Raw genomic sequence first — 24,957 nt, 5'->3', positions numbered from 1 at the left:
GGAGAATCGTGGCCATGATCTCCAAATCTGCAGATGACACAAAATTTAAGTGGTTTGATAGACAGCATAGTGAGGCATAATAGGCTTCAGAATGACAAAGCTAGGGAAGTCGACTAGGGTACTGTAAAGTATCGATACCAAAATATCTATTTATCTCCCCTGCCATTTCCTTGTTCCCCATAATTACTTTAAGAGGCTTACTTCTCTCTTCCTTTCAATGTACTTAGAACAGCTTTTATTGTCTGTTTTTATGTTTCGTGCTAGCTTGCTCTCTATTCACTTTCTCCTGCCTGATTATTTTTCAGGCCATCTTTGCTGCATTCTGAATCTATCCATTCTGCACTCAACTCGTGTGTTGCGTGCATTATTATTTGTGATTTGTTGTTTTGTAAAATATGAGACAATTAGTTTAAGTTAATTGTAGAAAAGTGCAATGTCCAAATGTCAGTGAGAAACCACTGTATTCGATACACAACATTCTAACGACTGGCATTATTGTTTGAGTGGCCGTTAAGTTCAAAGCAATCGTGAATCAACAACAACAACCTGCAATTACAGAACTTTTTTAACGTAGCAAAATGTCCGGTTTTAAGGAGAGAGAAGTACAAAGCTGAAAAACTTCACTCAGAATAAGTTTTCAAATGCATGATATTTTCAAATCCTTCCAAAAATGCAGCAGCATTTTGGCAAGAAACTGAAACAAAGATTTAATTTTAATACACATTGATAGAATATACGTTGGTTACAGGGATGGATCAGAAAACCTATCCTGAATTAAGCAGTGCACCTCAAAAGTGAAGGAAAGCAAGAAACCTTACTGAATAAAATTCATTCATGCTTTAGCATCAATATCACAATAGAACTCTCTAATATTCAATGGATATAGTTTTCAATTACTGCCATCTTTTCCATTACTCTGGGATTAGTAAAATTATATTGTGAAATATTCCTAATCAATAAGGTCATTAAAAGCAGGACAATGTATTGAGCCATGAACCATATTGTCAAATGATTTCATCAGTCTGTCCTGTTTACGAAAGGATTCAATTTAATTTTCCCCAAAATATTGCAGGCTGATCTAATGACAGATCAGTGCAGACCAAGAGGAGATGTGGAGGGAGTGATATATTTCCCCTTCACTGCTACAGTTCTTTACTGAACAGTCCTACCCATTTGAGAAAGCACAAAGATCCAGTTTGAATGACAGAGTTAATTCACGCAGCAAAAGACGTCAGCACCACATTGCTAATAATTTCTATAAATAAACCACTTCGCAAGTAACAGATGGCGTCAATATCACAGATCTTCCAGGAGGCTTTCAGCAAAGTCGTAGCTCATTCTGACTGAAATCAATCCGGGATATTGGCAACCACAACTCAATGCAGAGTAAAGGAGCCATTTATCTTCAGAAATGTACAAAGCTTGATTATACAGTCTGCGATACAGATTATTTATAGTGCTCACTGCAACTATGAAAAAATAAAATTGAAGAAAGAATATAAATATGGTTGTAATGCAAGCATTTCTCTGATTAGAACCAGAATCTTCCACATATTAATACCTCATTTTGGGCTGCGTTCTCACTGATGGAAGCATACATCAAACACAGGCACAGATAAGAACAAACAAATATTTTTGACAAATGTACTGTTCAAAGGGAGTACATCACATGAAGATTGTTTTGGCCAAATTTCTGATGCTTTTGAAACTCAAACGGATCCAGGTAACAACAGAGCAGGATGCCATGTATCATGTCTCACCTTTTCTGGCCTTAGAATAATATTTTATCTTTTATCTCTCAGTTCAACCTATTATTTTTCAAGTCAGCATGGTGATAGAGAATATGCCCACTGCTGTCATCATGCACAAAAATATACCCAAGGATTAATTTTCAATGTTTTGGAAAGGTACGATCAAAAACTGCAGCATACTTTGCAAATGTGAAAATAGTTTGCAACGTAAACATTAATGAGCTGCAATCAACTTGTGAATTCCTCGCTGGTAGTAAATGTGACTGATGGTTAACCTGAACAGAATAGCTTGCTCATGAATTCTCCAGAAGTGGAGAAAGATAATGTGGAACTCCTGTGTGAACCACCAGAATTGCATTGCAATCCTTGCAGAAGGTTATACATTCTGAATTAGAAGCAGCCCAAGCCCATGGTGAAGTGATTTGTACACGCAATGCAGACAGCCACCCCTCGTGCAGTACTGAGAGGACGCTGCACTGAGAGGACGCTGTACTGACAGGACGCTGTGCCATTTGGAGGTACCACCTTTGCGATGAGACGTCCCTGTTTGACACATCACCCCCTCCAAACAAAGGTGGGTGCAAACAATCCCATAATCACTATTCCAAAGAAGAGCAGAGGTGTTCTACCCAGAGCCCAATCAATATTTCCCCACAGTCATCATCACTAAAAACAAATAACCTCATCATTATTTCATCGCTGTTTGTGGGAGCCTGCTGCGTGTAAATTAGCTGGAAAATCTCTTACATTACAACAAAGATGGCACATTAGAACCTACTTCACTGAAGTAGGTGAAGCATTTTGGGACATTCTGAAGTCATGAAAGGCACTACAAAAATGCAAGTCTTTCTTTTTCCTTTTTATGTAGGATCACAATAGAAATATGGATCTCAGTTCAATGCTAGTCCTTTGGCAGCACCTGCCTCCATGCAAGTGACAGGAGTGGCATACAGAGCACGCGAGGTCAGTCCTGAGGTAAGATGTCAACTAGGTGACCACTCAGAATTACTTCACACTTACTTTAGGGATTCTATGTTCTACTCCTTCCAAACAATTATCACTTTGGAGAATGACAAACGGTGCACTTCATACTGTTCAAATAAATGTATTTAAAAAGGCGAGCACCATCAGTATTGAAGAACCCACATTTCTGTTTAATTACTTCAAAAAACTGAGAATTGGAAAAATATTGAAAATTGAACAAAAGGGCATTTTCAAAAAAAAATTCCATCATTCTGAATTCTGTGCTTCTCACTATAGAAAAGGCAGAAACTGTAGAGATCTCATCAGGGGTCTTGTCAGGGGAAGCAAGTCTTTGATGCCTCTGAAATGCTTTGGACAATGACAGTCATGCTGCTCTGAGTTCTTGCTCTCCCCTCAAAGCCCAGCTTGCTTTTTCACTTACACTGCTGGGCACTACACAATATTCCGCTGTCACATGCCTCAACAAATTGGGCTTTTGTGGCCAGCTGGCGCTACAACAAAGAGTTCGGCTCCACAGAAGCAGACCCGCGTTGAAAGACAGCAGCTGCTAAGCGCCTGTGATGTACTGGTGAACTGCATCAGAAAGGGAACTCAAAAGATCATGGAAACCCACTAACATGGAATATTTGCTTAACAATTTAACATACACAACACAAAGTGAAAATAAAATAAATATCAATTGTTGGAGGAACTCACTTGCATTATTTATTTGGTCACAACTTCAATGGTTGAAGTTTGGCTTGGAGAGCCGAATCAATATGAATTAACATCTAAACCGAGGGCACTGAACTCATCCACAGATTAAAAAAAGAGGAATGCCACTTGGGACTTGATAACGGAAACAGAGCGTAGCTGAGCAATCAAACTAGCAGGATTATCCAATTGTTTCTTGTTTAATATTATATTCATATTTCAAGTTTGAAATTCCACCATTAAAGAAATACTAAAACTTATTTTGACAGGAAACACAAGTTTATCCAGATAAAGTTACAGAGAAGAAAGAGAGGAATTGCAGGGGCAAAACTTGATCAAAGCTGCCATTCTGCCAGCTCTCTGCTGGAACTGAGAGTGTGGATGTCTTGCCAAAGGAGGATTAGATTTAGATGTTGCCTGGATTGAGTGGCATGCCTTATGAGGATAGGCTGAGGGAGCTCGGTCTTTTCTCCTTGGAGAGACGTAGGATGAGAAGAGACCTAATAGAGGTATATAAGATGTTGAGAGGCATAGATCGGGTGGACTCTCAGAGACTTTTTCCCAGGGTGGAAATGGCTGCTACGAGAGGACACAGGTTTAAGGTGCTGGGGGGTAGGTACAGGGGAAATGTTAGGGGGAAGTTTTTCACACAGAGGGTGGTGGGCGAGTGGAATCGGCTGCCGTCAGTGGTGGTGGAGGCAAACTCAATAGGGTCTTTTAAGAGACTCCTGGATGAGTACATGGGACTTAATAGGATGGAGGGTTATAGGTAGGCCTAAAAGGTAGGGATATGTTCGGCACAACTTGTGGGGCTGACAGGCCTGTTTTGTGCTGTAGTTTTTCTATGTTCCTATGTGATGGCCCATGTGGTTAATCCTGCCTCAGCTCACACACCAGCTACGCCACTTGGATGCGGTGCTGGGGGGGCAACTGGCAAATGTGTAATCTGTACTCCAGCAAGAAGTCAATGCTTTTAAAATGGGAGGAGAGAAAGGCCAAAGAAATAAAACTAGGTGACTAAGATAGAAGAAAGAAAGACAGACTTGTATTTATATAACATAAAAGTAAATTACTGTGGATGCTGGAATCTGAAACAAAAACAGAAAATTCTGGAAAGTCTCAGCAGGTTGGACAGCATCTGTGGAGAGAGAATAGAGCCGACGTTTCGAGTCTGTATGACCCTTCATCAGAGCTGACCTGTGTTTATATAACACCTTCCAAGACTTCTTGAAGTCCCAAAGCACTTTCCAGTCAATGTGCTTTTGAAGTGCTGTCACAGTTGTAACAGGAGAAAACGAAGCAGCCAGTTAATTGTGCACAGCAAGCTTCCACAAACTGCAATGTGATAAATGATGCTGGATTGAGATCTAAATGTTAGGCAGAATTACCCTGGATACAATAATGAAGAGAGAGAATGAGGGAGGAAAGTAAAATTGGTATTTTTGTTTTAAAGGAGCTCTTAAGAAAGCAGTAAGGAAGGAGTTTCCAGACACTACCTCCTCTCTTTGATGAGCGTGATGATTTGGATGATGTGGACCACTGTTTAGTCAGCGATCTCTCTGTTAAGGAGGCAGGGAAGTCCTTCAGGTTGGCACTGTTGGGTTCTGGATCGAGGGCAATGATGGAATTGTTGGCGTCCAGATCTCTCTCACTGGGGGACTGACTCGGGCTGACTTGTTCAGTTTCACCATCGTTCAAGTTGAACTGGGCCATTCTTTGGGCCAGCATGAGCTGTGTTTCTCGCTCCAGTCGCCGGATATCTTCCATGGTGAGGCCGTACCATTCGTCTTGCCAGCACCATGCCTGTCGGTGAGCTCTCAGCATAACTTTCCTTAAACCTGCAATGCACAAAGACAGTTTTAAATCAATTAGATGCATGAATCTAAATTCATTTGTACATATTAAAGCCATGGCTCCTAAATAAAAGTAGGACTGGATTAAACAAACACATGGTGGTACACACAGACGTTTTCCTGCTGTCTTATTTCTTCATTCTTTAATGGAATATGCTCTGGGGACATGGCTTCAAATCCTACCACGGCACCAGCTGGAATTTCAATTCAATTAATAAATCTGGAATTATAAAGTTAGTCTTAGTAATGGTAACCATGAAACTATCACCAACTGTCATAAAAGCCCACTTTTTAGTTAATGTCCATTAAGAAGGGCTTAAACCCTTGTCACTTAATAACTGGACTCTTTTGGTGGATTATTGGAAAGGAGAGAGAAGGACAGAAGCAGGAACCCTTTGGAGTTGAGGTGGTTCTAAGATCACAACAGATAGTTGAGCCTCTAAGTCATCTCTGCAAGGCTCAGCCACATTGGTCACAGTACATCAGGGTTGACGCTTGGACAGCTTGTCTGGGTAATTACTGATACCTGGAGGGTAGGCAAATCACTGGACAGGGATCTTTCAGTACGACTCCATAGAACCTCTAAGCTAATGGGTGGCTAGTTTAGGTTGGACATAAGCAAATGTCCACCAGTGACCATTCCTGGGAAACTGTCAGATTACAGCATGCTGAGGCGCCCTGGCATTTACCTCCCCGTTTCTCAGATGCCTCCTCTTGCCCACTACTCCTCATGTTTGCTTCTCAAAAATTAGATGAGCAAGATGAGAAAGTTCCTTTCTCCAGTAAAATCACTTACGCTTTTCAAATGGAAATGCAGAAATTGCCTAAAATGAAACGTCATTACAGAAATAAAATACAAGTTTAAAGGCGGCAAACACACATACAGAAACAAACTCAAATTATTCCTCTCTTTAAGCCTCTTTAAGATTTTGTGTATGAACTACATAGAAGGCATAAAGTAAAAATAAAAGCAAGTTACTGTGGAATCTGAAACAAAAACAGAAAATGCTGGAATATCTCAGCAGATCTGACAGCACCTGTGGAGAGAGAATAGAGTCAACGTTGAGAGCCTGGATGACCCTTCATCAGAGCTGAGTTAAAGTGTTGGGAGCAGTCATTCAAGCAGTGTTGACTTTTCCACATTTCACTTTTTTGGAATTCAATGTATGGTGGGTGAACTCCAGAGGGTAAAAAAGAAATACACCAAACCGTAAAGTGTAAAACTCCACATCAAACAAACAGAAATCCTACATACACAGGTTTCTCGGTTACTTGCTTTCCATGATGATTCTCCACGAGTGTCAGACACTTGGCGAAAGAAAACCTTCATGCTGCATCATTGTTTCATTATGTAATAAATGATAACACAATTCTACTTATTAATAGAAAATAATTCAGCAAATTACATGGCTAGAAGGGGCCAATTATCAAGTTTAATGAAAAAAATTATTTTCCTATATTCCATGGTTCGCATGGAATATGGTTACCTTATTGATAGCAATGGGTTGGATACTGTAATTACAGGTAGCCAATTATCATCTGGACAGAATTTATGACACCAGTGAATTTTTAATCAGCATCTGTTTCAAAATAATTCACTAAACATAACAATATCTGGGGACTAAGATGCAACAGAAGTGGACAACTGGTATTGTGCATGTTCGGTTTTCAGAGCATGCACACTTTTTTTCTTTATTCAAGTTTAATCATTATTAATAGGGATTGTTCATTTACTGTGGGGTCAATTTAGTCAGCTATGCTGTTAGTACTTTTAGCTTATGGTTTAAGTGGCTGTTACAAATAATAGCAAGCGGTCGTAAGATGAGTTACACAGTTAGGTACTGTTTCCAATTACTTTTGTACCTCCATATGAGTAACAACCTCACTTTGGGCACCTTGGAAAACCCTGTGATGAATAATAAGATAGTGTGATGACCCTTTTACTGGCCATGCATCTGTGGATATCTGGGACAGAACGTGAGCATAGATACAAGTTTCTAACCTTTCTTTGCTTTTGATTACCCAGGAGTTTGGTCAGTTCCAATCTGTTCCAGTAGGCCTCCAGTAGCACAAAACTAGCCCTCATTTAACAATAACTGAGTGTAATAAGAGCAATCTAATGATAGATGGTATTAAAAACGGAGAAGATTGCAGCGAGAGCTGCTTTTCTGAGCTTGAAGTATATTATTGGGCAGAGTGAGGGTTATCTTAATTCAGTTCCAAAGAAGAGTCATGTTGAACTTGAAACGTTAACTGCTATTCTCTCCACAGACGCTGCCAGACTTGATGAGTACATCCAGCATTTTCTGTTTTTATTTCCAATCTCCGGCATCCACAGTATTTTGCTTTTATTTTAATTCTAGTTGTGTTAAATGTTGTGGAGTGAATGCTGACACAGGATTCCTGAAATGTAGAGTGTTCTACTCTCCAACACTGAATATCCTTCGATTGACACATAATAAATATGAATACTTGGTATTTATTATCTGATTGAAATCATTGGTCCACTGTGTCAGGGCTCTGACTGATTCAGATAGAACTTGCTCCAAAAATTAATGAAAAGATAATTCTCATAAAGGAAAAACCTAAACAAATTCTAATGAAGAGAAAACCAAAAAATCTGCAACTGTTGGAAATCTGGAACAGAAACAGAATGTGTTGGAGGCAGGCACACAGGTCAAGTACTGTTGGAGAAGTCAGATAGGTTGATGTTTTAGCCGACTGTAGAACTGAATTCCAAACAAAGGGAAATGTCTGAGAAGTTAGCCTGTTTATCGTAGAATCATAGAAACCCTACAGTGCAGAAAGAGGCCATTCGGCCCATCGAGTCTGCACCAACCACAATCCCACCCCGGCCCTACCCCCTTATCCCTACACATTTACCTGCTAATCCCTCTAACAGTTGCTGACTAACTCACAGTTGCTGACTAACCCGCTGTAGATTTCCAGTATCTTCTATTTTTGTTAAACCTGCTCTGCTAGTTACCTGCAATAAAATGTATAATTCTATACTTAGCCATTTTATTGGATGCGATAGCCTCTTGTCTACAATCCATGTCATTTTGCTTCTAATTGAAGTTAAACGCTAAAGACAAAATAGACTTGTAGCTCCTCGTTAGCTCAAAGAATCAGAATCTCCATGTTGTTAGAGCCCTAGCCAGCAGGACATATTTCCAAGTTCAAAGCTTGAATATTTCATGGCACTACATGGGAATCACACTCAATTGCTCACACTAATTTGTTTTCGATCCTGCTGGTTTAAATCCACTTAGCGAGCTAATATTTGCATGAAAGTTTTCAAACAGGACACAGCTAAAAGGAGGTGGTTTCCAAACCAATTTCACAGTAACCAGCTGCGTTCATTTCTAAGAGAGGACTGCAGAAACTATATGCAACATACAGCTCTGTCACTAAATTATATACTCCCATGAGTAGCGCATTAAGGCAAAATGTAATTCAAAAAGTTAAAATGCAAAGTTTAACCTTGATGTCTCCCTGGTCAATGGTCCGTGTTGATGTGATAAATTCTTTATAGGTGCCGTTCTCTGATTACCCACCAAGTTGGTAACCAGTGAAAATAATTCTGCTTTTGTCACCCTTCATAGCAAGACTTGAAAACACTATAGAACGCTGAATTATTTTTAGCTTACATGTTTAACAATAGAGTTTCGTGGAAAAGACATCTTTTCCTGATAAGTGTGTAAAGTTGCAGCTGCCACACTTACCTACATCATGGATGAATCGCTCGATTTTGGACTGCATTCCCCAGTAGCGAAACTCGACTTTGCAGAGTTTGTATGCACACATAATTGGCATCTTCCCAGGCTTTTTCCTGCACTCCTGTATCCAGTCATCAGACAGGGGGCCCCTTCCTGTCTTGAAAGACTTGTACAGTTTAGGGTCCTCTTCTGTTTTGTATTCATTAGGAGGAATGGGGTCTTTGACAATATCAATCGGATCTGGGACACAGAGGCACAAAGTAAGTATATCAGGGGTCAAGAAACAACATTGAAACAAAATCAATAAACAAGACTACAGTTTATAGAATAGAAATGCAATACAAGCAGTAGACTGATCATTTCTCCCTTCTTATTGGTCCATCCACAATCTGCAGACAATCAGTTTCAGTCCACAGCCAACTGTTCTGAGTTGAACACCAATGCAGTCACTCCACCTCCCCACCACCCTGTTTCCCTCTGGTAAAAGTTCTTAGCCTCTACTTATAGGTCCCCTCTCAGATGCAGGTGAGAATCAGAAATGTCACAGTACAGAGGGCAATATTGCTTCAATTCACGTTACACAATGTGCCGTTTGTCCCAATCTGATTGTTTTTGGATGGGTTTGAGTCACGTGTAGCAAGAATCTTTTATTATGGTGCATTTCAAATGCCACAAACTTGGTCTAAGTGAACAAAGCTTTCAATCCAAGTATCTCTGAGATTTAATCAGATATAACCAGGATTTTTCTTGAACAATGATGTACAATTTGCAACTCTGAATGATTTTATCAGTAAATGTCTTGTTATACAGGATCAAATCCAGATATTGCAGCATTAGTGAAAAACACAATGAATTTTTGATTAATTTATACTATTCATGAATGGTTAAATGTAACATAATACAAATTACAGAACAAGCGAATGTTATCTCAGTAAATTGCTCAGGCCATAGCTTCCTGGTTCCCCAGCGTCGCATTTAGAGGGCACCTCAATGATGCGCTGGGGAATCCCTCTCGGAAGTTCCCATGTAAAGGTTTACTTTGCAATTGTCCAGGAATGCTAATTCCCCAATTATGATGGGCTGGGAACCATCTGACAGAAGTGATTTAAATTGTTAACTTTGGATGGTTCTGCCAGTTTTACCCCGATAGTTACTCTGAAAGATTTAGAAGGAAGAAAATCACTTCGAACTCGAGGAACTTGCATGCACACAACCCCCAGCAGATCTCCGACACCACCCTCCACCAAACCCTGGTCAAACCTGACCCCCCCAATCCCATCTTAAACCCACCTGACCCTTCCACCCCCCGAGTCTGACCCAATCCCACACTCCCTCCTCCCTGCCGATATCCCCAATTGTCTGAACCACTTATCTTTGAAACTTGCCTTCTTCCTTTAAATTATCCCACTAAATATCTCCTTTGCCACAGCTAATGCTGTAAAAAGAGGCTTCCCTTTGTTCCCAGCCCCAGGTACTCCTTGCCGATGCAGCCAAGGGTATGTTTCGCTATTCCTGTCTCACTCAGTCTGAGCAAGGAAGGATGGATGAGACAGGCTTTGCAATTTCAATGTGGGTAAGTCCATCAAGAGTGACAATCCATTCCAGACTGTCACTCTGAGGAAGTTATGGGCCTTAAAATGATCTTAAAACTAAATTGTAATTACTGTAAAACTGATGCTAGCACACAGAAGATCTTTTTGAATTGTGCTGGTATATTCAAATAGGCACACACAGAGATTCTTAATTATGCACAAGCAAAAATTTACCTTGGCTACAAACCAGCGCACACAGAAACACAGAAGATAGGAGCAGAAGGAGGCCATTCTGCCCTTAGAGCCTGCTCTGCCATTCATTATGATCATGGCTGATCGTCCAACTCAATTGCCTAATCCTGCTTTTTCCCCAAAACCTTTGATCCCATTCGCCCCAAGTGCTATAGCCAGCCGCCTCTCGAATACATTCAATGTTTTGGCATCAACTACTTCCTGTGGTAATGAATTCCACAGGCTCACCACTCTTTGGGTGAAGAAATGTCTTCTCGCCTCCGTCCTAAATGGTCTACCCTGAATCCTCAGACTGTGACCCCTGGTTCTGGACTCCCCCATCATCGGGAACATCCTTCCTGCATCCACCCTGTCTAGTCCTGTTAGAATTTTATAAGTCTCTATGAGATCCCCCCTCATTCGTCTGAACTCCAGCAAAAACAATCCAAACCGAGTCAACCTCTCCTCATACATCAGTCCCACCATCCCCGGAATCAGCCTGGTAAACCTTCACTGCACTCCCTCAAGAGCAAGAACATCCTACCTCAGAAAAGGAGACCAAAACTGCACACAATACTCTTGGTGTGGCCCCACCAAGGCCCTGTATAATCGCACCAGTGAGCCTGTGCGTGCCAGTGGGAGAAGGACTGCAGCCAGAGTGAGTTTCAGCCAGAGTGAGGGCTTTGGGAATTTGGAGCCGAGTGGGAATTCGGTGCCGAGGGAGAAGGGGTGCTCATCTTCGGGAGAGGCAGACCTGCGAGGGAGACGCGAGGGCAAGAGAGAGCTAAAAGGAAATCAAACTGTGCCGTCACAGCTAGCAGGTAAGTGATTGGTAAGTAATTTTTTATTTTCTTTTTACTCTTGACATTGCAGTTGTTGTACACTACAAAAATGTTTCCATGTAATTTCTGTGGTTTATAGTTTGTAAAGATTTGTAGTAACAAGGTGCAGGAAAGCAGCGCCCAGGAGAATTGGATATAATCTGAAATAAAACATCTTTCAAAAGTTTAATTTAAAGGGGTAAGACATGACAGGAGAGCTCCAAGCTGTGGTTTGCTCCTCTTGCTCCATGTGGCAGGCTGGAGACAGTTCCAGTCTCCTGGGTCAGCATGTGTGCGGGAAGTGTCTCCAGCTGCAGCTCCTGGAAGCTCGAGTTTCAGAGCTGGAGCGGCGATTGGAGACACTGTGGAGCATCCGCATGTCAGAGAGTATCATGGATAGCACGTATATAGAGAGGTGGTTACACCGCAGGCTCAGCCTCCGCAGGCAGGAAAGGAATGGGTGACCACCAGACAGAGTGAGAGAGATAGGCAGGTAGTGCAGGAATCTCCTGTGGCCATTCCCCTGCAAAACACGGCAAATATGGCTTTGGATAGATTGAGGGGAATGATCTCTTTGGGGAAAGCAGCAGCAGCCAAACTCGTTGCATCACGGTTGGTTCTGCTGCAGAGGGGAGGGGGAAAAAGTGTGCCAGTGCAATAGTTTTAGGGGATTCAATTGTAAGGGGAATAGACAGGCGTTGCTGTGGCTGCAAACGAGACTCCAGGATGGTATGTTGCCTCCCTGGTGCCAGGATCAAGGATGTCTCAGAGCGGCTGCAGGACATTCTGAAGGGGGAGGGCAAACAACCAGTGATCATAGTACACGTTGGTACAAATGATATAGGTTAAAAAATGAGGGGATGAGGTCCTAAAAGCAGAATACAGGGAGCTCGGAAGAAAGTTAAGAAATCGGACCTCAAAAGGTAGTAATCTCAGGATTACTACCGGTGCCACGTGCTAGTCAGAGTAGAAACGACAGGATATATCGGATGAATACGTGGCTGAAGAGATGGTGTCAGGGAGAGGGTTTCAGATTCCTGGGGCATTGGGACCGGTTCTGGAAGAGGTGGGACCTGTACAAATTGGACAGGTTACATCTGGTCAGGACTGGGACTGATGTCGTAAGGGGAGTGTTTGCTAGAGTGGTTGGGGGGAGGGTTTAAACTAATATGCCGGGGAATGGGAACCTATGTAAGGAGTCAGAGGAGGAGGGAGCAAGGACAAAATGTGGAAAAAGTTCCAACTACATCAAAAATCAGGAAAAAAGTTAAAAGGAAGGAGAACTCAGGGAATGTTATTAATGGAAGTGTTCGATTTCAAAAAGAAGGTACAAAAACTAGCATAAGGGCACTTTATCTGAATGCTCGTAGCATTCAAAACAAGGTAAATGAGTTGACGGCACAAATCATAGTGAATGAGTACGATTTGGTGGGCATTACAGGGACATGGTTGCAGGATGGTCACCACTGGGAGTTAAATATCCAGGGGTATCAAACTGTTCGGAAGGACAGGGAGGAAGGTAAGGGAGGTGGTGTAGCTCTGATATTTAAGGATGACATCAGGGCGATAGTGAAAGATGATATAGGTTCTATGGAAAAAAAGGTTGAATCCATTTGGGTGGAAATTAGAAATAGTAAGGAGAAAAAGTCACTGATTGGCGTAGTCTATTGGTCACCAAATAATATCACGGTGGGGCGAGAAATAAACAAAGAAATAACTGATGCATGTAAAACTGGTTCAGCAATTATCATGGGGGATTTTAATCTACATATCAATTGGTCGAACCAGGTCGGTCAAGGCAGCCTTGAGGAGGAGTTCATAGAATGTATCCGCGATAGCTTCCTTGAAGATAATGTAATGGAACCTACGAGGGAGCAAGCTGTCCTAGATCTGGTCCTGTGTAATGAGACAGGAATAATTCATGATCATATAGTTAGGGATCCTCTCGGAAGAAGCGATCACAGTATGGTTGAATTTAAAATACAGATGGAGAGTGAGAAGATAAAATCCAATACCAGTATCTTGTGCTTAAACAAAGGAGTCTACAATGGGATGAGGGAGGAGTTGGCTGAGGTAGACTGGGAGCAAAAACTTTATGGTGGGACAATTGAGGAACAGTGGAGGACTTTCAAAGCGATTTTTCACAGTGCTCAGCAAAAGTATATACCAGTGATAAGGAAGGACTGTAGAAAAAGAGATAATCAGCCATGGATATCAAAGGAATTAAAGGAGGGTATCAAATTGAAAGAAAATGCATACAAAGTGGCAAAGATTCGTGGGAAACTAGAGGATTGGGAAATCTTTGAAGGTCAACAGAAAGCCATGAAAAAAAGCTATAAAGAAAAGTAAGATGGATTATGAGAGTAAACTAGCTCAGAATATAAAACAAATAGCAAAAGTTTCTACAAATATATAAAATGAAAAAGAGTGGCTAAAGTAAACATTGGTCCTTTAGAGGATGAGAAGGAGGATGTATTAACTGGAAATGAGAAAATGGCTGAGGCATTGAACAGGTATTTTGTGCCGCTTTTCACAGTGGAAGACACAAATAACATGCCAAAAATTGATGACAGGAAGGCTATGGCAGGTAGGACTTAGAAACTATTATCACGAAAGAGGTAGTGTTGGGCAAACTAATGAGGCTAAAGGTATACAAGTCTCCTGGCCCTGGTGGAATACATCCCAGGGTATTAAAAGGAATGGTGGGGAAATAGCAAATGCACTAGTGGTTCCCCCAGATTGGAAAGCAGCAAATGTAATGCCATTGGTTAAAAAAGGAGGTAAGACATAAGGGAGGTAACTATAGGCTGGTTAGCTTAACTTCTGCAGTAGGGAAAGTGCTTGAATCTATCATCAAGGAAGGAATTGTGAGACATCTGGATATAAATTGTCCCATTGGAGAGACGCAGCATGGGTTCATGAAGGGAAGGTCATGTTTCACTAATTTAGTGGAATTCTTTGAGAACATTACATGTGCAGGGGACAATGGGGAACCTGTGGATGTGGTGTATCTGGATTTCCAGAAGGCATTTGACAAGGGACCTGGGTGTCCTTGCACATGAATCACAATAAGTTGGTTTGCAAGTGCAGCAGGTAATTAAGAAGGCAAATGGAATTTTGTCTTTCATTGCTAGACGGATGGAGTTTAAAAACAGCGAGGTTATGATGCAGCTGTATCAGGTGCTGGTGATGCCACACCTGGAGTACTGTGTACAGTTTGGGTCTCCTTACTTGAGGGGGTGCAGAGGAGATTCACTAGGGTGATTCTGGAGTTGAGGGGTTTGGCTTATGAGGAGAGACTGAGTAGACTGCGGCTATACTCATTGGAATTCAGAAGAATATGGGGAGATGTTATAGATTATGAAGGGAATAGATAAAATAAAAGCAGGGAAGTTGTTTCCGCTCGCAGGTGAAACTAGAACTAGGGGGCATGGCCTCAAAATAGGGGGGAGCAGATTTAGGACTGAGTTGAGGAGGAACTTCTTCACACAAAGGACTGTGAATCTGTGGCATTTCCTGTCCAGTGAAGCGGCTAAGGCTACCTCATTGAATATTTTTAAGGCAAGGATAGATAAATTTTGAACAGTAAAGAAATTAAGGGCTATGGTGAGCGGGCGGGTAAGTGGAGCTGAGTCCACGAAAAGATCAGCCATGATCTTACTGAATGGTGGAGTAGGCTCGAGGGGCCAGATGGCCTACTCCTGCTCCTTATGTTCTTATGCAACAACGCACGAGAAAGAGGTACATGACATGCATAGGCAGCTGGGATCAAGTGAATCCCTTGAAGAGTATAGCGGGTGTAGGAGTAGAGTTAAGAGAGAAATCAGGAGGGCAGAAAAAGGACACGAGATTGTTTTGGCAGATAAGGCAAAGGAAAATCCAAAGAGCTTCTACAAATACATAAAGGGCAAAAGAGTAACAAGGGAGAGAGTGGAGCCTCTTAAGGATCAACAAGTTCATCTATGCGTGGATCCACAAGAGATGGGTGAGATCCTAAATGAATATTTCTCATCAGTATTTACTGTTGAGAAAAGCATGGATGTTAGGGAACTTGGGGAAATAAATAGTGATGTCTTGAGGAGTGTACATATAACAGAGAAGGAGATGCTGGGAGTCTTAAAGTGCATCAAGGTAGATAAATCCCCGGGACCTGATGAAGTGTATCCCAGGACATTGTGGGAGGCTAGGGAGGAAATTGCGGGTCCCCTAGCTGAGATATTTGAGTCATCGATAGTCAGGGGTGAGCTGCCAGAAGATTGGAGAGTGGCAAATGTTGTGCCTTTGTTTAAAAAGGGCTGCAGGGAAAAGCCTGGGAACTACAGGCCAGTGAGCCTCACATCTGTGGCGGGTAAATTGTTGAAAGGTATTTTGAGAGACAGGATCTACAGGCATTTTGGGATGCAAGGACTGATTAGGGACAGTCAGCATGGCTTTGTGAGTGGAAAATCATGTCTCACAAATTTGATGGAGTTTTTTGAAGGGGTAACCAAGAAGGTAGATGAGGGCAGTGCAGTTGATGTTGTCTGCATGGACTTTAGCAAGGCCTTTGACAAGGTACCGCATGGTAGGTTGTTACATAAGGTTAAATCTCACGGGATCCAGGGTGCGATTTCTAAATGGATACAAAATTGGCTTCTTGACAGAAGCCAGAGGATGATTGTAGAGAGTTATTTTTCAAACTGGAGGCCTGTGACCAGCGGTGCGCCTCAGGGATCAGTGCTAGGTCCATTCTTATTTGTCATTTATATTAATGATTTGGATGAGAATATAGGAGATATGGTTAGTAAGTTTGCAGATGACACTACAATTGGTGGCATAGTGGACAGTGATGAAAGTTATCTCCAATTGCAACAGGGTTTTGATCAATTGGGCCAGTGGGCTGACAAATGGCAGATGGAGTTTAATTTAGACAAATGTGAGGTGATGCCTTTTGGTAGATTTAACCAGGGCAGGACTTACTCAGTTAACGGTAGGGCGTTGGGGAGAGTTACAGAACAGAGAGATCTAGGGATACAATGTTCATAGCTCCTTGAAAGTGGAGTCACAGGTGGACAGAGTGGTGAAGAAGGTATTTGGCATGCTTGGTTTTATCGGTCAGAACATTGAATACAGGAGTTGGAACGTCTTGTTGAAGTTGTACAAGACATTGGTAAGGCCACACTTGGAATATTGTGTGCAATTCTGGTCACCCTATTATAGAAAGGATATTATTAAACTAGAAAGAGTGCAGAAAAGATTTACTACCGGGACTTGATGGACTGAGTTATAAGGAGAGGCTGGATAGACTGGGACTTTTCTCTCTGGAGCGTAGGAGGCTGAGGGGTGATCTTATAGAGGTCTATAAAATAATGAGGGGCATAGACAAGGTAGATAGTCAATATCTTTTCCCAAAGGTAGAGGAGTCTAAAACTAGAGGGCATAGATTTAAGGTGAGAGGGGAGAGATACAAAAGTGTCCAGAGGGGCAATCTTTTCACACAGAGGGTGGTGAGTGTCTGGAACAAGCTGCCAGAGGTAGTAGTAGAGGCCGGTACAATTTTGTCTTTTAAAAAGCATTTAGATAGTTACATGGGTACGATGGGTATAGAGAGATATGGGCCAAATGCAGGCAATTGGGATTAGTTTAGGTGTTTTTTTTAAAAAAGGACAAGATGGGCCGAAGGGCCTGTTTCCATGTTGTAAGCCTCTATGACATGCTTGCTCCTGTACTCAAAACCTCTCACAATGAAGGCCAACATACCATTTGCCTTCTTTATCGCCTGCTGCACCTGCATGCTTACCTTCAATGACTGGTGCACAAGGACACCCAGGTTCTGCTGCACACTCCCCTCTCCCAATTTACAGCCATTCAGGTAGTAATCTGCCTTCTTGTTTTTGCTTCCAAAGTGAATAACCTCACATTTATCCAAATTATACTGCATCTGCCATTGATTTGCCCACTCACCCAACCTGTCCAGATCATTCTGAAGGATCTCTGCAGCCTCGTCACAGTTCACCCTCCCACTCAACTTGCTATCATCTGCAAACTTTGAGATGTTACATTTTGTTTCCTCATCCAAATCATTAATATATATTTTGTGAATAGCTGGGGTCCCAGCACCGATCCCTGTGGCATCCCACTAGTTACTACCTGCCAATTAGAAAAGCATCCATTAATTCCTACTCTTTGTTTCCTCTCTGCCAACCAGTTTTCTATCCATCTCAATACACTTCCCCCAATCCCATGCGCTTTCATCTTGCACGATAATCTCTTATGCAGGACTTTGTCAAACGCTTTCTGAAAGACTGTGAATGCTTGGATTCGCTGAACTGCAATATGTTGGGTATTTTACACAAAACTGAAAAGCCCTGACCTTCAAACAAGACATATTGGGTTTGTGTGGTCTCCGGGTGAATCACATTTGACGTGACTGAAGCCAACACTTAGTTTTGATTTAAAAGGATACCAAGTGTTAGCTGCAACACATTGAGAATGGTGCATAGTGTTCACCTCTGCCCTGCTGAATATTGCCCCAAATGCTTGACACAGCAATGTCAAAATAGACAATATTGCTAATAAACCATTTGTTTTTGTTCAGGTGGAACATCTAACTGGGAGTGAAATACTAAAAATGGTGAACATTGCCTGTAGCTCCAAATATGAAAATGTACTGGATGTTTTAGGTGGTCGCTAAAGGTAATTTTTTTTTCCAATGCAAGTTTATTTATCATATGAAGACTTCCAAATAAAAGTCCCACTCCACGGGATAAGCACCAAAGTCTAGGCTGACATTCTGGTACAGTCGCTGAGGGCTGCATTGTTGGAGGTGCTGTCCTTGGATGAAAGATTAAACCAGGGCTTTATCTTCCATCTCAAGTGGATGTTATAGATTCCATGGCACTATTCTGAAAAAGAGTAGAGGATTTATCCCCGGTATCCAGACAATATTTATCCCTTAATCAACATCGCAAGGAACACATTATCTGATTGATAATACATTGCTGTTTGTGGGAGTTTGCTGTGTGCAAATTGGCTGTTACATTTCCCACATGACAATAGTGACTATACTTCAAAAAGTTAAACACTTTAAGACATCTAGTAGTCATGAAAAGCACTACATAAACTCGTCTTTTTTCAATAGAGAATTTTATATACAAAGGGATGCAATGTGAAATGATATTCAGTTATTTCTTCAATACCACAATGACTCACTGACAAGATGCACTCACAGCAGGGAATGACATATTGATGATATCTCCTATTTATTCAAATTGCAGCGTGATCCCACAGCTTGGCATCTAACCCAGCAACCTGGCCTAAGACTGGCAAATTTCGACCAGTCTAACTGAGCAGTAGGTTTAGGCCTGTAACTGACAAACCAACATAAAACTATCCAGCATTGTACCTCTCAGTATGAAGAAATTCATACGTCTATTGCATGAAATTATTTAATTAAACTTATACAATGAGTGTGTGAACTTTATTTGGCATCTTCTTTAATTAGTTTCCTTCCATCACCAATTGTTTATTGACATAACTATAGTTAACAAAAAGGAAGCAAATACTGTACCAATCGTCCTCTGTCTTTTTTCAGCAGTTGAGAGGTTAAATACATTGGCCTGGTCTCCTGAATCAGATTTATAATATGTTTCAATATCGATGGAAAACTTCTCCACAAAGGGACAGGTATATCTGCAACAGAAATTGCAAAGGTGCACAATCATTTCTGCAAAAGACCCAGCTGTTTCACCTTTAACCTTTAACAAATTGCTTAAATACCATTCCTGTAAAAGCATGGTTTCCACTGGAGAAGCGGGAGGGCACAATTCCCCACACAGGTCCCCAGTCTTAGAAAAACATAGAAAACGTAGAAAAGACTACAGCACAAACAGGCCCTTCGGCCCCACAAGTTGTGCCGAACATATCCCTACCTTTTAGGCCATAGAAAAACATAACTGCTTAGGGTGTCTTGACCACTATAAATATTTATTAACCTATTGTCAGCATTATTTATTATCCTATTTCCGGTTTCCTCCCACTGTCCGAAAGACAAGCTGGTTGGGTGCATTGGCCATGCTAAATTCTCCCTCAGTGTACATGAACAGGTGCCAGAGTGTGCCGACTAGGGGATTTTCACAGTAATTTCATAGCAGTGTGAATGTAAGCCTACTTGTGACATTAACAAATAAACTTTTAACATTTATTGGGGTATGGTTAGAGTATGGCTTGCAATTTTATGGATCGGACCTTAAAGTTTTGGGAGCATCCAGAAAGGAATCACTAAGTTAATGCCAGGGATTTGAAATTATATCTTTGAAAATACACTTGAGATACTTGAATCATTTGCATTGGAGCAGAGAAAATTAAAAGCAGACTTGTAAAGATATTTTGGAGAAGGAAAAGACTATTTCCTCTGCTTGGGGTGTCAGTGACAAGAGATCACAAATTTAAAATTGATAGAGGTGTCAGAGAAATTTCACAGCAGTTACATGGAATAAGAGGTCAGGCAGAGATCACTGGAACTTTTATGGGAACCAAGGATAAATATTTGAAGTGGCAGGTTGATTTGGGCATTGGAGAGAGGGCAGTGAAATGAGATAAGCTTTTGGATTGCTCTAACAAAGAGTTGGCATAGGCTGAATCGGTCAATAGTGCTGTGAGCCTCTTTTCTTTCCAAATCTAGGCTGTCCGATAGAAAGTGCACTCAATTGGAACATTAAGGCTTTGAATCTTTATTAGAAATAAGTCAATTATATAACATGCAGATTTTTGCTAAGAATGGATGCAGTCTACAAGTTACAAATCCAGCCCATACCTTCATTACGTGGCAATCTCAGATGGTTAAAAAGAGATAACATACAGTAAACTTCCATCTTACCACAGAGAGATACATGACTAAATAATACTGTAGTAAGTGGATGTAATTTTATTTGGATAAATGTCTTTCTTGGGTAAGGTTATTATTGCAGACACCAAATTATGTTTGTTGGTGTGGATAGAGATTTCAGAGAAATCTAGTTGGTACGGGGTACTGCCAGATTCATTTTAAATAAGAAATAAATGGTGGTTGCAAAATAATGACCAATATTATCAAGAATAATGATGATTAAATATCGATAATAAAATTATGGATGGCATGGTGGCACAGTGGTTAACACTGCTGCTTCACAGCGCCAGGGACCTGGGTTCGATTCCCGGCTTGGGTCACTGTCTGTGCGGAGTTTGCACATTCTCGTGTCTGCGTGGGTTTCCTCCGGGTGCTCTGGTTTCCTCCCACAGTCCAAAGATGTGCGGGTTAGGTTGATTGGCCATGCTAAAATTGCCCCTTAGTGTCCTGGGATGTGTAGATTAGAGAGATTAGTGGGTAAAATATGTAGGGATATGGAGGTAGGGCCTGGGTGGGATTGTGGTCGGTGCAGACTCGATAGGCCGAATGGCCTCTTTCTGTACTGTAGGGTTTCTATGATTTCTATGATTTCAATTCACATCTTGGAATGGAACCTCTGTATTGAAGTTCCATCAAAATCCTGGGGGCTACCTTTGACCAGAAACTGAACTAGACTAGCCATATAAACATTGTGGCTACAAGATCAGGTCAGAGGCTAAGAATTCTGAGGAAAGTGACTCCCCAAAGCCTGTCCACCATCGACAAGGCACAAGTCAGGAGTGTGATGGAATACTCTCCACTTGCCTGGATGAGTGCAGCTCCAACAACACTTGAAGCTTGACACCATCCAGGACAAAGCAGTCTGCTTGATTGGCATTCCACCCACCACCTGAAACACTCACTCTCCACCAACAATGCACAGTGGCAGCAGTGCGTATCATTTACAAGCAGTGAGATGCACTGCAGCAACTCACCAAGGTTCCTTTGAAAGCACCTTTCAAACCCACGATCTCTATCATCTAGGACAAGAGCAGCAGATACCTGTGAACACCACCACCTGGAGGTTCCCCTCCAAGTCACTCACCATCCTGACTTGGAAATATATCGGCCGTTCCTTCACTGTCGCTGGGTCAAAATCCTGGAACTCCCTCTCTAACAGCACTGTGGGCGTACCTATACTACATGGACTGCAGCGATTCAAGAAGGCAGCTCACCAGCGCTTACTCAAGGGTGGATTAGGAATGGGAAATTCATACTGGTCTAGCTGGTGCTGCCCACATCCATAAAGAAATTAAAAAATAATTTTATACAGGTGTCCATATCTGGATAATTAAACAATTAGAGCAATAAAGCAATGAGCTTTCCTGCAACATGTTGAGAACTTGTATACCTCCTCATGCCTAAGTTATTTTCCTGGCATGAAATCAACAGTAAGCTTTAAAATATACTGTGGTGCAATTTCAATAAGTCAGTTGTTTTGACACAAGAATGACAGAACTTTTCACAGCGACTCATTGCCAAAAGATACTTTAGAATATTGTGTGCTGTTTCTAGAGTTTATACAAACATTTCTACACAGGACAGACTTTACAAACGGCATTGCTGTCATGTTTCTGTCCTTGGCCTGCTGCAATGTTCCAGTAAAACCCAACGGAAGCCAGAGGATCAGTATCTCATCTTCTGCTCAGTATTTTACAGCCTTCTCGACTCATCACCGAGTTCAGAAACCAGACCACGAGCCCGGTTCTCCATTTCGAACTTTCCCCCATGAACTCCCACCCAAATGTCTGTCTGAATCGTGTTCTCCCGTTTTGCTTTGAGACAGCGCTGACCTTTATTCTGCTATTGACACCTACTCTGGACCATTGCTTTTTGTATTTAATACTATAATTACCACTCCCTTTGCTTTGAATTCTATGACATCTTTGTCATTTAATCTCCCCTTCCCTCCTTGACCTTCTCATTTGCTCCACCTGCCCCTCCCTTCTTTTGCAATAACATAAAATACATCACATTCCTACTCCTCGGTTCCAAAGAGGAATCATATTGGACTTGAAACATTAACTGTTTCTCTCTCCACAGATGCTGCCAGACCAGTTGAGTTCCAGTTTTTTCAGCAATTCTGGTTTTTATTTCAGATCTCCAGCGTCTGCAGTATTTTAGTTTTATTTACAAAAAGCATTACTGAAATATCTATTTGACTTTTAAGTGTATTTTTTCCAAAAAAAAACTTGGCTTTTTGATATAAAATAAAACAGCAAGGAGGTTGTAAGGTTGCAACGAAACTTTAGAAAACACTAGTTTGGCCGCAACTGGATTATGTGCCCATTTCTGGACCGCAAATTCTGGGAAGGCTTTTGAAAGAACACAGAAAGGATGTACAAGGACAGTTCCAGGGATGACAGATTTTGGTTATGTGGATAGATTGGAGAAGCTGGAGTTATTGTCTTTAAAAAAAGTGAGGTGAGAGGTGTTCAAAATCATGAGGGATCTAAACAGAGGAGGTGGAGAGAAACTATTCCCTTTGCTGGAAGGACCAATTTAAAAGTGAATGGCATAAGAAGCAATGGCGACAAGACGAAAAACATTTTTATACAGCATGTGGTTAGGATCTGGAGGATGCTGCTTGAGTGGAGGCTGATTCAGTCAAGGCTTTCACGAGAGATAGAAACTAGAAGCAGGAGTAGGCCATTCGGCCCTTCGAGCCTGCTCCGCCATTCATCTTGATCATGGTTGATCATAGAATCATACAGTGTAGGAGGAGGCTATTCGGCCCATTGAGTCTGCACCGACCACAATCCCACCCAGGCCATATCCCCGTAACCCCATATATTTACCCTCCTAGTCCCCCTGACACTAAGGGGCAATTTAGCATGGCCAATCAACCTAACCTGCACATCTTTGGACTGTGGGAAGAAACCGGAGCACCCGGAGGAAACCCATGCAGACATGGGGAGAATGTGCAAACTCCACACAGACAGTGACCCCAAGGCCGGAATTGAACCCGGGTCCCTGGCGCTGTGAGGCAGCAGTGCTAACCATTGTGCCACCGTGCACCCTCGAATTCAATATCCTGATCCCCTCCTCCCTCCCATATCCCTCGATCCCTTTAGCCCCAAGAGCTATATCTAATTTCTTCTTGAAATCAGACAACGTTTTGGCCTCAGCTACTTTCTGTGGGAGTGAATTCCACACATTCACCACCCTCTGGGTGAAGAAATTTCTCCTCACCTCAGTTCTAAAAGGTTTACTCCTTATCCTGAAACTACAACCCCTGGTTCTGGACTCCCCCGCCATTGGGAACATTCTTTCTGAATCTACCGTGTAACCCTGTTAGAATTTTATAAGTTTTTATGAGATCCCCTCTCACTCTTCTAAACTCCAGTGAGGTAGTGGTTAGCACTGCTGCCTCACAGCACCAGGGACCAGTGTTTGATTCCTGGCTTGGGTCACTGTCTGTGTGGAGTTTGCACATTATCCCCATGTCTGCATGGATCTCCGGGTGCTCCCGTTTCCTCCCACAGTCCAAAGATGTGCAAGTTATGTGGATTGGCCATGCTAAATTCTCCCTCAGTGCACCCAAACAGGCGCCGGAGTGTGGTGACTAGGGGATTTTCACAGTAACTTCATTGCAGTGTGAATGTAAGCCTACTTGTGGCTAATAAATAAACTTTAACTTCAATAATCCTAACCGACTTAATCTCTCCTCATATGACAGAACTACTCTACCATCCCCGGAATCAGCCTGGTAAATCTTCGTGTACTCCCTCTATAGCAAGGTCACCAAAACTGCACACAATACACCAGGTGTGACCTCACCAATGCCCTATACTCTCGCTATGAAGGCCAACTTACCATTTGCCTTCTTTACTGCCTGCTGTACCTGCACGCTTATTTTCAGTGACTGATGCACGAGAACTCCAAGGTCTCATTGAGTATCCGCCTCTCTCAATTTATACCCATTCAAGTAATAATCTGTCTTCCTATTATTGCTACCAAACCTCACATTTATCCACATTATATTGCATCTGCCATGCAGATGCCCACACCCTCAGCCTGTCCAAATCACACTGAAGCATCTCTGTATCCTCCTCACAGCTCACCCTCCCACCCAACTTTGTATCATCTGCAAATTTGGAGATATTACATAGAACATAGAACAGTACAGCACAGTACAGGCCCTTCAGCCCTCGATGTTGTGCCGAGCTTTGTCCGAAACCAAGATCAAGCTACTCCACTCCCTATCATTCTGGTGTGCTCCATGTGCCTATCCAATAATCGCTTGAAAGTTCCTAAAGTTGCTGACTCCACTATCACAGCAGGCAGTCCATTCCACACCCCAACCACTCTCTGAGTAAAGAACCTACCTCGGACATCCCTCCTATATCTCCCACCATGAACCTTATAGTTATGCCCCCTAGTAACAGCTACATTCACCCGAGGAAATAGTCTCTGAACGTCCACTCTATATATCCCCCTTATCATCTTATAAACCTCTATTAAGTCG

General features: G+C 42.0%; 1 protein-coding gene across 3 annotated transcripts in view; it reads right to left on the bottom strand.

The window, feature by feature from the left end:
- The window catches only part of pitpnm2 (phosphatidylinositol transfer protein, membrane-associated 2), a 167,289-nt gene that overhangs the window by 85,327 nt on the left and 57,005 nt on the right, over nucleotides 1–24,957 (bottom strand). For all 3 annotated transcript variants that reach the window (XM_078227109.1, XM_078227111.1, XM_078227110.1), the window contains exons 4-6: nucleotides 19,134–19,255; nucleotides 9,007–9,240; nucleotides 4,925–5,266 (exon numbers count right to left, since the gene is read on the bottom strand). In XM_078227109.1, coding sequence (XP_078083235.1) covers nucleotides 4,925–5,266; nucleotides 9,007–9,240; nucleotides 19,134–19,255 — 698 coding nt within the window. The remainder of the gene's footprint in view (nucleotides 1–4,924; nucleotides 5,267–9,006; nucleotides 9,241–19,133; nucleotides 19,256–24,957) is intronic.

This window comes from Mustelus asterias, chromosome 13 (genome assembly GCF_964213995.1).
Source record: "Mustelus asterias chromosome 13, sMusAst1.hap1.1, whole genome shotgun sequence".
NCBI lineage: Eukaryota > Metazoa > Chordata > Chondrichthyes > Carcharhiniformes > Triakidae > Mustelus > Mustelus asterias.
The sequence above is the reverse complement of the archived record's forward strand: the minus strand, read 5'-3'. Positions and strand labels throughout refer to the sequence as shown.